At 35.1% G+C, this 15,787-nt stretch overlaps 1 protein-coding gene across 9 annotated transcripts in view; it reads left to right on the forward strand.

Annotated features, from left to right (window-relative positions):
* The window catches only part of JMJD1C (jumonji domain containing 1C), a 308,561-nt gene that overhangs the window by 255,099 nt on the left and 37,675 nt on the right, over window positions 1–15,787 (forward strand). For 7 of the 9 annotated variants that reach the window (XM_079900215.1, XM_079900218.1, XM_079900211.1 and 4 more), the window contains 5 exons: window positions 7,368–7,473; window positions 9,830–9,954; window positions 11,478–11,621; window positions 11,719–11,905; window positions 12,021–13,705. In XM_079900215.1, coding sequence (XP_079756341.1) covers window positions 7,467–7,473; window positions 9,830–9,954; window positions 11,478–11,621; window positions 11,719–11,905; window positions 12,021–13,705 — 2,148 coding nt within the window. In that variant the 5' untranslated portion in view covers window positions 7,368–7,466. Of the gene's footprint in view, window positions 1–7,367; window positions 7,474–9,829; window positions 9,955–11,477; window positions 11,626–11,718; window positions 11,906–12,020; window positions 13,706–15,787 lie in introns of those variants that run through there. The other 2 variants (XM_079900213.1, XM_079900219.1) reach the window with 2 other exon arrangements.

Raw genomic sequence — 15,787 nt, forward strand, 5'->3', positions numbered from 1 at the left:
CAACTAAAAAACTTTTCTATTTTAAAACAGAGAGACCTTTCTTGTATATGCATTAATTTGTTTTGTTATTCATTTATTTGTTTAGATTAGTCAAAAGTTCAGTGTTGGGTAGAAGAGTATGTATTTTAAGATATTAAAACTATGAAAAGCCTAATGTACAATGGAAAAGATTTTGAGAAAAATAGCTTTGGAGTAGATTGTTCAAAGCTTATGCAAAATTTTAACGAGAGTACTACCACAAACAGTAATAATCCTATAAAAATAGTAGACTTTAAAAAGACATTTCTAATAAAGTTAGGCAAATATAGAAAGGGGAGAGAAAGGGGGACATTTGCTTGATATTAAGAATATGTAAGGAAGGATTGAGATTGCTGGATTATGGAGTCAAAAGCAAAATAAAAGAAAATTGGGGCAGTCTAATCAATATGAACTTCTAAGTCAGCATGCAGTTACATTAAACAAAGAATTAAGTGGAATGGATGGCTATCATGTCTAGTGCTTTGTTCAGCTTTATTTATTTATTTATTTTATTTATTTATTTTTTTTTTTTTGCGGTACGCGGGCCTCTCATTGTTGTGGCCTCTCCCGTTGCGGAGCACAGGCTCCGGATGTGCAGGCTCAGCGGCCATGGCTCACGGGCCCAGCCGCTCCGCGGCATGTGGGATCTTCCCGGACCGGGGCACGAACCCGTGTCCCCTGCATCAGCAGGCAGACTCTCAACCACTGCGCCACCAGGGAAGCCCTCAGCTTTATTTTTATACTTAGTATTCAGCTGCTCATACTAGGTAGTGCAAAAATAAATAAATAAATGGTATATGAACCAACAGTACTACTGTGTTACACTGATATCATTCACCTATTTTCTACAAGTTCTTGTGAGCTAAAATGAGTTGCAGAAACATTCATTGTTTAAAAGAATAGGATGTGTAGTCAAACTGACTTTCAGAAAAGGTTTTTTCCTCTCCCATGAATGATGTCATAAATTTTTTAACTTTTCCAATCTGATTAACAGAAAAACTGGAATACATTTAAATTTGGTGGTTCTTGAAGAACGGTGAGACAGAGCTTTTGTTTTCCTCCAGAGTTTTAGTTTAGTGTGGATAAGTATAAAAGTGTCCAGTACTCTTGACTCTAAAATATTGATGTTTGGTTTATATACAGGGAATCAGATCCTAAATAAATTATAATAATTTAAAATTCTATCTAAAACTTAAAATTTTAGCAATAATGAGAAATCTGGAAATTTTTAGGTTTTATCATATAATGTGTTGTGAAGAATCAAGTCACCAAAATTGACAGTACAAGTTTAGAATTATGTTAGGAACATTTAGAGACAACATAGCATTAATCTTATGTAATAGAGAATATCAGGTAAAATATTTGAAATATATTGATCATTTCTCCCAGTAATATTTGGAGACAATTTTGTGGCAGGATGTGGTTGTGCGTTTTCTTCCTCTTCAACCCTAATTGGTTTCTTTTTCAGAGTGTCACAAGGTCAGCCCTTGGAGGAAGTAGAGAAGCAAAGAAATTACTCTGTATTTGTCTCCCTGTTTGGATCCTCCCCTCCCCCCGGTTTTTGTTTGTTTGTTTTGTTTGTTTGCTTTTTAAATGAATATCTGTTTTCCTTAGGAGATAGTATAAATGAGATTATGTTAAATTACCTTATCATGGAGAAAACACTCAGTTTTCAGTCTTAACTTCAGATATAAGAACCATAGGATTAATGTTGGAACATTGTCTTTACAAAATTTCCTCTTTTTTAATGCATGTTCCTATTTTTACCCTACTATGGAGTCCAGAGAAGTGGATAGTACCAACCTCTGTATATGAGTATAATTCTCATTGACCCAAAGGAGTAAATCTTATCTTTCAAAGTGGGTAATTTCTCTACACTAAAATCAAGTCATTATTATATTTGGAGAGCTAAACATGGTACAGGAATGTATCAGGGAAACTGATGAAAAGCCTTAAAAAATGAAAGCCTGTGAAAGCCTTAAAAAGTGATTTATCTTAAAATATTTTTTCTCTAATAATGAAAAGGATTTGGTAATTGGTGTATTTTCCTATGCTTATGAATATGCAGCCATTTATGGAAATAAAATTTGCAATTTGCCAATGAATTGCATCGCATTGAGTAGAAGTTTTTGATCTTGCTTTGTAATAGTATTTTATTTGTTCTTTCAAATCATGGGTAGGCAGTGACCACAGGCCAAATCAAACCAGCCTCCCATTTTTTATAAGGCCTTTTACATTTTTAAACAGTTGAAAAAAACTCAAAAGAAGAATAATGTCATGACACCTGAACAATCTGTGAAATTCAGATTTCAGATAATGCCGATAAACAAACTTTATTGGAACACAGCCATGCCCATTCATTTATATATTTTCTATGGTATTGTTTGGCTGCTTTTGGCAACTACAGTAGCAGAGTTGAGCTGTTGTGAGAGAGATGTTATGACCTGCAAAGCCTAATGTTTTTACTCTTCGGCCTTTTAGAGGAACAGTTTGCCAACTCTTGCTTTAAATCTTGAAAATATATGGAAACCCTCAGTGGTAGTTGCATTTAATTGAACTGCAGATGGTTTAGACAACTGTGCTTTTTGAAGACCTCTGTGGTAACTCTCAGACTTAATAAGTTTCCTATCTTAGTAAAGCCTTATTAACAAAGTGGGTTCTTTAATAAGTTATACAAGAATTGGCATAATAGCAATTGGCGTCACTCTTGACCTATATGGACCTAACATTCATGTTTTTCACTGTTGGCTAGCAACCCCAGGGATTTAAAGGACAGGCAGTCGTTTGTAGTTTTGCTGAAGCATGAATTTAAATTATGACTGTGCCAGAGTGGTGTGGCAAAGCATGTTCAGTCACCCAACCTGACATTTCAAGATACAGATAGTTTCTTTTATGATAGCTCTTATAAAAATAAAATCAACTGTGATTTTTATAGGGGAATTTATGTAATATAATTGCATTTAAATGGTCACCACAGAGGTCAAGGGCTTTATTGCAGGAGGAAGAAAATTCTAAGACATACTTAGTATCAGTTTGAAAGCAGGCATTAGGTCATTCTCCATCAGATATTGTCCAAAGGGAGAGAAACTGCTCCAGTTTTATATTTCTTGTATCCTAAAAGTCATCAGTTAAGACTTTAGAGCAAATCCCTTAAAATTATTAAGCCAGTCAACTCAGTCATCTTGATAGAAACTAACAACTAGTATATTATTACGTATTTCATGCCTCTGCTGGCTCTTCAGTCAGTATTTAAATCCGGAGGATGTGTAACAAAGAAAATATGTGTTGAAATAGTAAGGAGCACTTGATTATGGTAAGGCAGATTGTTCTTTATTATCTTAGAAAATGTGTTACATATACTTTGAGCACTGTAATAATATTGCTATTTATTAAACCTAGTCAGGAATATCTGAATATTTTAGTACTAAGATCTTATTTTTTATGTTATTGTACTTGTTACTGTTTCCCTTTGAACTGGGATGAAGTAGAGAATTGCTTGAAAATTAGGTTAGTACAGTAATCTTACTGTCACAGTACAGATTCCAACCTGATTTTAACTTTTATATTGATATTTTGAGGAATGATGCTTTTTGATTTCATCATATTCTTCTGTACATACGAGAAAAAGTCTGTATTTTGATCATCTCCGATGATCAGTTTTTAATTCAGGGTGGTGTTTAACCTAGAAACACAGCATTTGGGAATTTGTAGGTCATGACTAAGTCATGTTGCCAAAGTGATTTGTCTTCTCTTCTATGCTTTCTGATTATAAGATTGCATGAGTTTAACATCCTCTTTTCTGTTTGATGAGTGTTAGACTATTTTGATATGCGAAATTTCACACAGCCAATGTGAGATTGTAGAACGATAACTTCCATCTAATGTTAATGTCTTTTGACCCATTCTGACTTAAGATAATGTCACCTTTTACCTCTTCCATATAACGTAAAGAAATGTGTCAAATTTTGAAAGGCAGTGACAGTAAATAGTCTATTATTTATGCCTCTTCATTGTGCTTCAAGAGAAGCAGAGAATAGATGAAAAGAGACTGAGCTTTAGAGTCGCAGAACTAGATTCAAATGCTAGGTCTCTCCATCACATCCTGACTTTAACCATGGACCTCTCTGTGTATAGCATGTAAAAGGGGTATGATAATCTGAGCTTTACAAAAATTGATAGTACAGAAAGCACCCAATGTGATATGTCATAGTAAACACACAATCATGTTAGCTAGTTTTCTTTATTATTCTTTACATTCAGGTTCCACTAATGTTCAATTAAAGCTAATCTTTGTCTTTGCGAAAGGAGAAAAAGCACAGCACACAAGTGAACAATAAATATAGTCCAGAACTTCACTTAAGGCATTGTTCAGCACGTTTCCATGTTTTCTATGTTTCTCGTACAACAGATCTTGCTGAACTGATTTTTTTCCCCATTAGTCATTTGCTGGAGGTTATAACTAGCAGTGTAATTAATAAATTGGATGGAGTTTATGGAGAAGAGAAGATTCACAGAGAGTGCTTATTCCTTCACTACATGGGTGATTTGGGGGGGGATTAATGAATACATATAATTTTAATTATACAATATGAAATTGGGGGGGATTATACTGCAGTTAATGAAAAGTACAGTGCAGGTAAATTGTTTTTAATCTCATACAAGCTCAAGGCATAGTTTGTTTGTTAGTTGCATTCTGTGAAAGATAGTAAGCATTCGTAACTAGTTTTTAATTAACAGATGCTCTTCTCTGTGAGTCTGCCTTATAGCTTTGTATCTGATTTTTTACACTATCACGACATTATTCAGGTAAATAAATAGGGGAAAAAACCTCATTTGGCTACCTGCTAACAACTCTTACAGGATTTGATCGTTTAGCCTTTTGTGAGCCTCTTTAAAATGGGAACGATGACCACAACTCAACAGAAATACCTCTAACTTACAAAGCACTATGTGTAGAGGAAGGCTTCAGCAACAATATGATTATCATAATCAGGCACTGTATTGGGGTAATTTTCATGGGTTTCAATTAATTTCGTGTAATGCATGTCATTCAGTACCATGGTTAATTTAGAATTGAATGTGTTAAGACTAGTTTCTATAAAATTTAAAAAATCATATTATAAAAATGTACTTTTTGATATGAAAAGAGATATTATTAACCCTGCTTTATAGAGAGGAAATTGATACGTAGAAATTTTAACTTACGTAAGGTTATTTCAGTGAGTAGACTGATATTATCAGCTTTTAATGGTATGCTTTTTTCCCCTAGAAATGAGTGGGTCATTGGTGAGAAGATACTTGTTGTCTAATGGTCTTGGAAATGTAGCTCATTATTTTAACCTGTTGAATAAATCAAATAGAAATGTTGAGCAAATTTTACATCTCAGTAGCTTTAGTTATAAAATTTCAACACAGGGAACTGGTTTTATAAATCATACCTGTACTTGTCTACAACGTATTGGCAGTGCTGCTTTTACTCCTTCCCATGCCCACCCCGAATATAAAGGCTTGGGAGCAATACACTATAGTAAATTTGATATAAGTCAGCTTGTGACACCCCTGTGATTGTAGATTGTAGTTTTCTAGACAAGTGCCCATCTTCTTCGAGCCAGTTAAATGTCTAGAATAAGAGTAAGAAGAACAACTGTGAGAAAGGTGGGTGTTGAGACTAGAGAAGACTCAGGTTGTGGAAACATAAAACCAGAATTCAAATGTTTGAAGGACTGTCAGGTAAGAAAGTGATTAGGCTTCTGTTTGACTCCAAGGAGTTAAGCTTGGACCTGTGTATGGAAGTTAAAGTGAGAAAGATTTTAAAAGAACTTGGCATCTGTCAGAACTGTCTGGAAATGGTAATGGTTTTCCTTGGGAAATAGAAAGTTTCCTGTGTTTTGTCTGTCATGGACTAGACTGTCACCTGATGTGCATCAAGAGGGTTAGAGTCTGACCATGTATTTTCTGTTACTCAAATAATGAGATTAACTAAGTGTGCATTAAAGTGGAGTGGAGAAAAGGGATTGCTAGGAAGTTTCTTTACGAAAAGGAAGACAAAATGACAGATTTTAGCTACTTTTAACTACTTTTTGTATAATACTTTTCCACTCTAGTATTTCCTTCTACTATAAAGCAGCATTTCTTTGTATTTTCCAAGGAGAACATAGTTGATAAGTTTAAAGGCCTTTACTTCTGTTTGTTGGTGTTCACTAAGTATAAACAAAATATCAGAGTGTTTACTGCAATATTATTCCAAGAATACAGAGTAGTTCCTTAAAGCAGTGATAAGATGAGAAGGAAAGTGCTTTACTTGGATAAACTTTAGAAAAGAAGTATGACCTGCTTGGTTTAGGGATTCTTTGTACTCTTCAGCCACTTTCTGGCTTTTCTGTATTGCCAAATTATTTTTATTCACCAGATAAAATCCCCTTCATGTAGCTCCTTTCTGTTCACTGGTTTCCATGATCTGCTAGTCCACTTTTAAAAGGGCCGCCAAATTGACAGTGCTGCTTTGTTGTTCTTCCCAGCTCTACTCTAGGGCTCCTGCCGCTGATCTCAAATGCAGGAGCAGCAGAGGTGCTTTGAGAGAGAACAGAATGTCAGAGAGTCCAGCGGGGGACCAGCAGATTGTGGGAAACCATGTGACTGTGTGATTCACATCTCCAAGGAGAGAGAACCGGTTGTTTCTGTGTCTAGATCCACCCTGTTATGAGGATAATACCATCAATAATGTAATTTAAATTGCCTGGATGCTTTGACACTGGCTTGAAAAAATAAAACTTTTAGCAGTGAAGTTACTGGTCAGATGAGTTTGAGTAGAACTGAATTTGATGACATTTAAATCAAATCAATTTAAACCAAAGGACAGTGGATAATGACTTGTAGTTTAAAACTAATGTTTTAGGTATTATGGGGAGAGGGTAACTCATCTATGTATATATATATTGTCACTAAAATATTCAACTTGATTTGTTTGCTACCAACCTTAGATGACCTGAAGCTATTTGGTTTGTATATTGCTTCTAACAGTGAAACCCTTTAAAAGGTGATTTGTATAAGGCTTGCAGTAGGAAAACTTGTATAAGGCTTGCAGTTAGAAAACAAACAGTTCAAACAAAACGGTTTGAAATGAGTAAATTTCAAATTTTGTCTTAAGGCATTTTTGTCTTATCATGGATTAATTTCTTAGGCTCCGTTGTTATGTTACTGCTAATGAACTATAACTTATGAATTTGCGTTTTTGTATACATTTAGATCAAGGAATTTTCTTCAGTCCTTAGAACGTTCAGGAGGGAATGATGGTAACATTAATGTTAGGACAGTGTAACATGGACCTTTCTTTTAATCTATAATTCTAGGACGACATAGACAGCCTAAACCCAGTTCTCAGGGACAACCCGCAACTTCAGGAAGAAGTGAAAGTCTGGGTAAAGGAACAAAAGGTTCAGGAGATTTTTATGCAAGGTAACTGTTTTGAAGTTATGCATTAATATATGTATATTTTTTGGGAACTGGGCAATTTCTCATGTTTGGTTTTGGTTGTTCAGTTATATACAATACAAATAGAAGACCCAGTCTAATATTTTGAGTTATATACAGGCCAGGGAAAATAATAGCAAAATCAGAAAAATTTCAATAGGAAATTGGTAACTTCACCAGTTATTGAGCTAATTTCACCACTAATTTGAGCTGAATGCCTGAAATGAAATTATAACCACACAGGTGTTTTGTTAATAGGAAAATTTCCATACTGCAGAATGCTTTAGGTGTGTCCTTCCTGGAGAAGGAAGCATTGTTTGCTGTGGAGGGTTGCCCAAAGCCACAGTTGATTTCCTTTGAAGAATGCTGTTGGTATCTGATAAAAGTGGCCTATTTCAGTTTGCCTTCCTCAGCAATGACCACAATACTTAGTAGTCTTAGTTTTGTTTCCTTTTTTTTTTTAGTAAGTTACAGGTTTGTCTTCAAACCAGTGAGATTTTATGATTCTTCGTGATTTCTTTTCCTGTCAGTAAAATCATATATTGAAAATGTAAGCTTCTTGTGAAATTGAACTGAAACCGCAACAATATGACATGGATACATGGAGTATCGATATTTGTTTGAATGTTTCTAAAAGGAATTTTGTTGAATTCCCATGTTTATCTGAACCTCAACTTCCATGCCATTTAATTTAAGCATTAATAGAGATAATCTCAGTTGTGGCTGCCTTTCTTTGTATGGGTTTTTATAGCAGCAGATCATCTACTTATTAAATTCTTCCTAGGCTAGATATTTTTTAAACTTTTAATCTGGAGAATTTGAAGCATACAGAGAAACAGTCACATGGAAGTTCACCGGAAATATTCTATCCCTGGTTCCAACAACTGTAAAATAAAACCTTGGTAGGTTCTGCCCCACCCGTACTCTCATTTATTTCTGTCAATTTTCAGACATTGCTGTGTTCTATTTTTTTTTTTTTTTTTTTTTTTTTTTGCTGTGTTCTATTTTTAAGCAAAGCCACCATACCATTATTATGCTGAAAAATTAATAGTTCCTTAATACCAGATACTGAATACTCAGGTTCAAGTTTCCATTTGTCTCATAAATGTCTTCATTGATTTCACAGGATTGATTTTTATTTTATTTATTTATTTTTAACCTGGGATCCAAAAAATGTCCACAGATTGATTAGTGGATATGACCCATCTATCTCTTTTTTCTTCCTTTCCTTTCAATTTATTTATTGAAGAAGCCAGGCTAATATTTTTTTAAAGTAACTTTTTTTTCCTTGTCATATTCTTAGAGGTGAAATCATTAAGGCAGTAATCCTTTCCATCCTAAGCAGAATTACGTGAGACTGACTCCAGATTCTGTGTGGTGGTAGAACAAGACAGTTAAGATGGTGTGCTGACGGGAATTGAAAATTGGTCATATTTGGAGTTATTCTATAAGCTATTTCTATATTACATTCAGAAAAAGTAATTTGGAGTCTTTTTCTTCCATAGTTAAAAATTCTAAGACTATAGTTTGTATAATAGATTACAGGTATGAATGTGTTTGATTTACAGGTAATATGGAATACTTTCTACAGATGTGTTATTTGATTTATATTTTAGACTGATATTAGCATAGATTTTTTTTTAAAACAGTCAAACATTAAATCATTGATTGATATGTTAAATGTCTTAACTGTAGAAGAAAAGGAATCAATCTAGGAATCAGAAAAATAAATTCAATTCTAGCTCTTTCACTTAAAAATTTATTTAACCTATCAATCTCACTTTCTTAATTTTTATAAACAGGGAAATATCTGAGAGTTTTTGAATAAGATTCAAAAAAATTGAATAAGCATCTGCAAATTGTGAAAGCATTTTGTAAATTGTTAATGTATAACACTATCATATTAATAAGGTGCACCAGAGCCCCCCCTCCACAGTTCTTATTAAACTTTCAAGTATTTGATACCATTTTAGTACCTGTGAATTGAAGAAATTTTTATCTCCATTCTCTTTTGTTTTAAGACATATTTAAATATATATAGATATGTCTTTTATTATTTATTACCTATTTTCTGAAGGATATCTGTATACATATATAGATATCATTTAAAAAAGTTTAATCCAAAAGTACACCAATACGGCATTTTAGTATTGTATTTATAAATTCAGTTAACAGTCTCTGCATGTTTTAAGACTTTGGCAGCTTTTCCTGTCACCGGAATCAAAATTTTTAGTTGCTTATGGTAAAGTTTTGGCAACTAGAAGGTTCATACATCAAGTTCCAAATTACTTTTCCGTTTCATCCATGAACTCAATCATGTATGATGTGTGCTTTTCTTAAGGTCCTTATTCCTTGAATGGATACAGAGTGAGAGTATATAGACAAGACTCTGCCACCCAGTGGTTTACTGGCATAATTACTCATCATGATCTCTTCACTCGCACCATGATCGTTATGAATGATCAGGTAAATAGTCCAATTTTTGAAAAGAGATGGTTACAATTCACATATTCCATGACTCTCCTCTGCCCCCGCCCCGCAATGGATCAATAGGTTGACACCAAATAATTTTCATCTCTAGGTGCAGTCATGTAATCCTAATAAGTACAAATGTGTCTGATGTTACATAGAGTTCACTTGAGGTCACAGCGAGATAGTGATGCCAAATTTATTTCAACACTGATAAAATCAGTCCCTGAAATGGAGGCATCAAACTCTTATTTGTTTAGTCTTTTTTTTTTTTATCAGTAGGTCAGCTAAAACTTTCTTAAAGTCTCAGCTTTTCTGCCCCTCCAGTAATAAAAATATTTCCCAAATGGTTTCTTTTCACGAATGAAAACTTAAATGCACACTGAAGTTCTTTTTACATCAAATTCCAGAGTTGGGATGCTCCCTTAAGTTTTATAGCGAATATGGTGAATGTTAAGAATTTCATAAGGAGTTTGGGTTTTTTTTGTTTGTTTTTTTTTGCGTTACGCAGGCCTCTCACTGTTGTAGCCTCTCCCGTTGCAGAGCACAGGCTCCGGACGCGCAGGCTTAGCGGCCATGGCTCACGGGCCCAGCTGCTCCGTGGCATGTGGGATCTTCCCGGACCGGGGCACGAACCCGTGTCCCCTGCATTGGCAGGCGGACTCTCAACCACTGTGCCACAAGGGAAGCCTTCATAGGGAGTTTTAAGTTAACAGTCTGAAAGTCTTAATTTTAAATCTTTTAAAGCTGTACTGTTTTTACCCCCAGAAAATAGATATTTACACCTTCCTACCTGAGTGGATTGTGGAGGGTGTCTGAATAAATGAGAACCCCCTCTATAAACACTGCAGATGCTTTGGTTAAAATTCTAGTCGAAATGCTAAATAAACTATATCATTTAATTTAAGTTTTTTCCTTAAAAAGCTAACAAACTTTGACCTCTCAGTGAAGCATAAAATTACCTTTAGTTTTAAAAATAGTTCTTTCTTTAACCTGTCTTTAAAACTATTATTCATTTATGATTTTTGTCCTTTTCTGCTTCCCATGCTCTACCTTTTTTTTTTTTTTTTTTTTTTTTGGCTGCACCATTGCAGCTTTCAGGATCTTAGTTCCCCGACCAGGGATTGAACCTAGGCCCCAGCAGTAAAAGCGCCAAGTCCCAACCACTGGACCACCAGGGAATTCCTGTCATGCTCTACCTTCTTGTTTTATTTTACAGCTGTTTTTGAAAATTACTTTTTATTTTTGAAATACATTTTATGACTTCTCAATATACTCTTGAATAACTCTAATCCTTGTTTTGCAAGGTATACTTGCAATAGATGTATTTGCTTTTTAATTTTTAGTTAGCATGTATAACAGTAGCCTTATCTTTAATGGTTAAAGTTGATTTATTGTAAGTCTGACAGTATCTCAAGCTGATTTCTAAACATCTCTACTCAGTAAAGAAATTGTACCTCATATCACATTGGCTAGCTGATTGGATTTAATTTTTGTTCTTGTTTTGTGTCATGGATTAGGTACTAGAACCACAGAATGTCGATCCTTCTATGGTTCAAATGACCTTTCTAGATGATGTTGTTCACTCTTTGTTAAAAGGTGAAAATATTGGCATTACATCACGGCGAAGGTCTCGTGCCAGTCAAAATAGCAACGCTGTTCACGTATGTATGTTGTTAGTGATGGATTATGGTAAAATATTTTCCCTTAAATTACTTAGGATCAGGTAGTGAACAATCATTGTTAATTGGTTATTTTTAGGGTCATTATACACGTGCCCAAGCAAATAGTCCCAGACCAGCAATGAACTCCCAAGCTGCTGTACCAAAACAGAATTCACACCAGCAACAAAGAAATATTCGTCCAAATAAGAGGAAGGGCTCAGATAGCAGTATACCAGATGAAGAGAAGATGAAGGAGGAAAAATATGATTATATAGCACGAGGAGGTAGGACCCACCTTTTTTAAAGGGCATGAGAACATATAAAACAAAAATGCATTTAAAATATACTTATTTAATATTAATTTGAAAGATAAAACTGTTCTTTTTTTAAATCTTATAGAAAATGCTAAAGGTAAAAACAAACAGGTGATGAACAAAAGAAGGAAACCTGAGGAGGATGAAAAGAAACTAAATATGAAAAGACTACGAACTGACAATGTTTCAGACTTTTCTGAGAGCAGTGACTCAGAAAATTCAAATAAGAGAATAATAAATAATTCCTCAGAGCAGAAGCCAGAGCATGAGTTGAAAAATAAAAACACTTCAAAGATAAATGGAGAAGAAGGAAAATCCCAGAATAATGAGAAGGCAGGAGAAGAGACACTACTAGATAGCCAGCCTCCCTGGGATCCAATACAGGAAGATAAAAAACACGAAGAAACAGAGAAACAGAAGTCTGTTGACTCTCAGATTCAAGAAAAAATGATTATCCGTTCATCAGAACAGGCCACACTTTCTGATCATAATTCTAATGATTTACTTCTTCAGGAACGCAATATGGAGAAAACACACACAGTGGAATTATTACCAAAGGAGAAGTTTGTATCCAGACCACCCACACCAAAATGTGTTATTGACATTACGAATGACACTAATACGGAAAAGGTGGCTCAGGAAAACTCAAGTACCTTTGGCCTTCAGACACTTCAGAAAATGGATCCTAACATTAGTGATTCAAAACATTCAGTCACAAATACAAAATACTTGGAAACAGCAAACCAAGATTCTGACCAGAGCTGGGTCAGTGATGTAGTTAAAGTAGATTTAACCCAGTCAAATGTTAGGAATGCTTCTTCAGGAAATGAAAACCTGAATATGGAAAAAGAGAGAAATCAGTATGTCTCTTACATATCTTCTCTTAGTGCAGTTTCTGTCACAGAAGATAAGCTGCATAAGCGAAGTCCACCCCCAGAAACTATAAAATCTAAACTTAATACTTCAGTAGATGCTCACAAGACAAAATCCAATTCCTCACCTGAAGTTGTTAAACCTAAAATTAACCATTCCCCTGATTCTGTAAAGTCTAAGCCCACTTTTGCAAACAGCCAAACTGCTGGTGAAAGAAGACTGGCAAATAAGATAGACCATGAGTTATCAAGATGCAGCTTTCATCCGGTTCCTACTAGAGGCAGTACATTAGAAACTACAAAAAGCCCTCTTATCATTGATAAAAATGAGCATTTCACAGTTTACAGAGATCCTGCACTTGTCGGGTCAGATACAGGAGCTAATCACATTTCACCTTTCTTAAGCCAGCATCCTTTTCCTCTTCATTCTTCATCCCATAGAACGTGTTTAAATCCAGGTACCCATCACCCTGCCTTAAGTCCTGCACCCCACTTACTGGCTGGATCATCCAGTCAAACTCCATTACCTACCATTAACACTCATCCTCTGACTAGTGGTCCACACCATTCTGTTCATCACCCTCACTTACTTTCTGCTGTGTTACCTGGAGTGCCTACTGCCTCCTTACTCGGTGGCCACCCACGACTGGAGACTGCTCATGCCAGCAGCTTGAGCCACTTAGCACTAGCACACCAGCAACAGCAACAGTTGTTACAGCACCAGTCACCTCATCTTCTTGGACAAGCCCACCCATCTGCTTCATATAATCAGCTTGGACTTTATCCAATTATTTGGCAATATCCAAATGGAACACATGCATACTCAGGACTTGGTCTGCCTTCTTCTAAGTGGGTTCACCCAGAAAATGCAGTTAATGCTGAATCTTCGTTAAGGAGGGTAAGTTAAGCTGTGGTTTACCTCATGTCATATATTTATTAATCAACATATGTACAAGTGCTTTTTTCAGTATCCCATTAATTTTTTAGATTTCTTATTATAAAATATGCTAGAATTTTTGAAACAGTTATTTTTCTAATTATGATGAAACTTTTGATGCTTAGTAACTTTAGAACTGTAAAGCTAAAATCTCAGAAAAGCCTATTTATTTTTTTAAAAAGCCAATTTAAAGAAGTAAACCTCTTAAGTTATTTCTTATATACTTAGTCTTCATAACTAATTATATATCCGTAATTATTTTGCTCAGGTAAATTCCTAGAAGTGAAACTTCTGGATATAAAATTTATGTAAAATTAGAAGGCTCTTGATATGTATAATCAAGTTATTCTTAAAAGACAAATTGTTATGTTTCCCAGTTAGATACATTATATTGATGTATACTACAAGCTATGACTCTCTAAGCCCCTAGTTCTCTTAAGGGTGCCGAGGCTGGAGAATCCTGATATTTGGGAGTGAAGTTGGGGCTGGGAGTCTCTCTGCCTGACAAAGTATTGCTGAAGGTGGGGGACAGGGCTCTTTCTTCTTCCTTCATGCGCTGTGTGGTTTTTCCAGCCAGATTAATTTCCATGCTAAGAAATGGTTGTTGAGGGCATTACCAGCCCCATTCTGAAAACTGGGGATTGGGTGTCACCGTTAAACTCTAGGAGGCAACTTAATCCTTGGCGTGGACCAGGATGCTCTTCAGGTTTTCCCCAGAATCTTTCAAAACACATTTTATTTATTTTATTGTGGTAAAAGCCACAACATTAAATTTATTTAACCATTCTAAAGTGTACAGTTTAGTAGTGTTAAGTATATTCACATTGTTATGCAACAGATATCTAGAACTCTTTCATCTTGCAAAACTGAAACTGCCCATGAAACACTAATTCCCCTTCCCCCTAAGTTCTTGGCACCCACCTTTCTACTTTCTGTCTCTATGATTGTCTGCTTTAGATACTTCATTTGAGTGGACTCGTACAGTATTTCATGTAGCATAATGTCCTCAAAGTTCATCCATGTTGTAGCATGTAACAGGATTTCCTTCTTTTTTAGCTGAGTAATATTCTGTTGTATGTATATAGGTATATACAGGTACCCTTGTAATCTGTATAACTTCAGATTTCTGGATCTTGTAGAATTGAGACCTTATTTTAAACATATATTTGATCCTATGTACATGTATATATTTTTTTTTTCTTGTGTGAGGTTTATGTATATTTTTAATCTAAGAAATTTTTTTTTTTTTTTTTAATCTAAGAAATTTTATAGCAGCATATCTTTGGTGTGATATCATATTGCTTTCACATTATCATTTTGAGATGTAAAATGTATTCCCTTTGGTAAAACCAAAGGACTGTATTTTCCCAATATCTGATTCAACACAGTATAACTCAACAAAGCATTTTCTGGAAGAATTTCAGTGAGTCATAGTATAGAAACAGTTCTTAAGCAAGTAATTAGATAGTTGTAAGTCTCAACATAGAGATCAATGTCACCAGATACTCACTATGAGAAAGGCAGCATGTTGATATTAAAAAAATTAATTTTGTTGTACCTCCACACCTCCAAGTTTAATGGTCCATCTATAGCTTATAGTGAAATGGAGTACAAATGGGCCTTGAAAATGTAATTTTCTGCCAAATCTAAATAAATTATGACATTGGGAAAATTATTATTATTTATTTATTTTTTTTTTGCGGTACGCGGGCCTCTCACTGTTGTGGCCTTCCCCGTTGCGGAGCACAGGCTCCAGACGCGCAGGCTCAGCGGCCATGGCTCACGGACCCAGCCGCTCCGCGGCATGTGGGATCTTCCCAGACCCGGGCACGAACCCGTGTCCCCTGCATCGGCAGGCGGACTCTCAACCACTGTGCCACCAGGAAAGCCTGGGACAAATTATTTTTGACAAGAAAAATTGGCAAATAAACTTGATGAAATCTGGTGAAATGTATTTTAGCAACATGTTTTCTGTTTTTTTCTATTAGCAGCATATAGTCTTTTGGTGTTAGAATCTTAGGAAATCTTAAAAGCTAGGTTCTG

Source organism: Stenella coeruleoalba, assembly GCF_951394435.1.
Source record: "Stenella coeruleoalba genome assembly, chromosome: 16".
Lineage (NCBI taxonomy): Eukaryota > Metazoa > Chordata > Mammalia > Artiodactyla > Delphinidae > Stenella > Stenella coeruleoalba.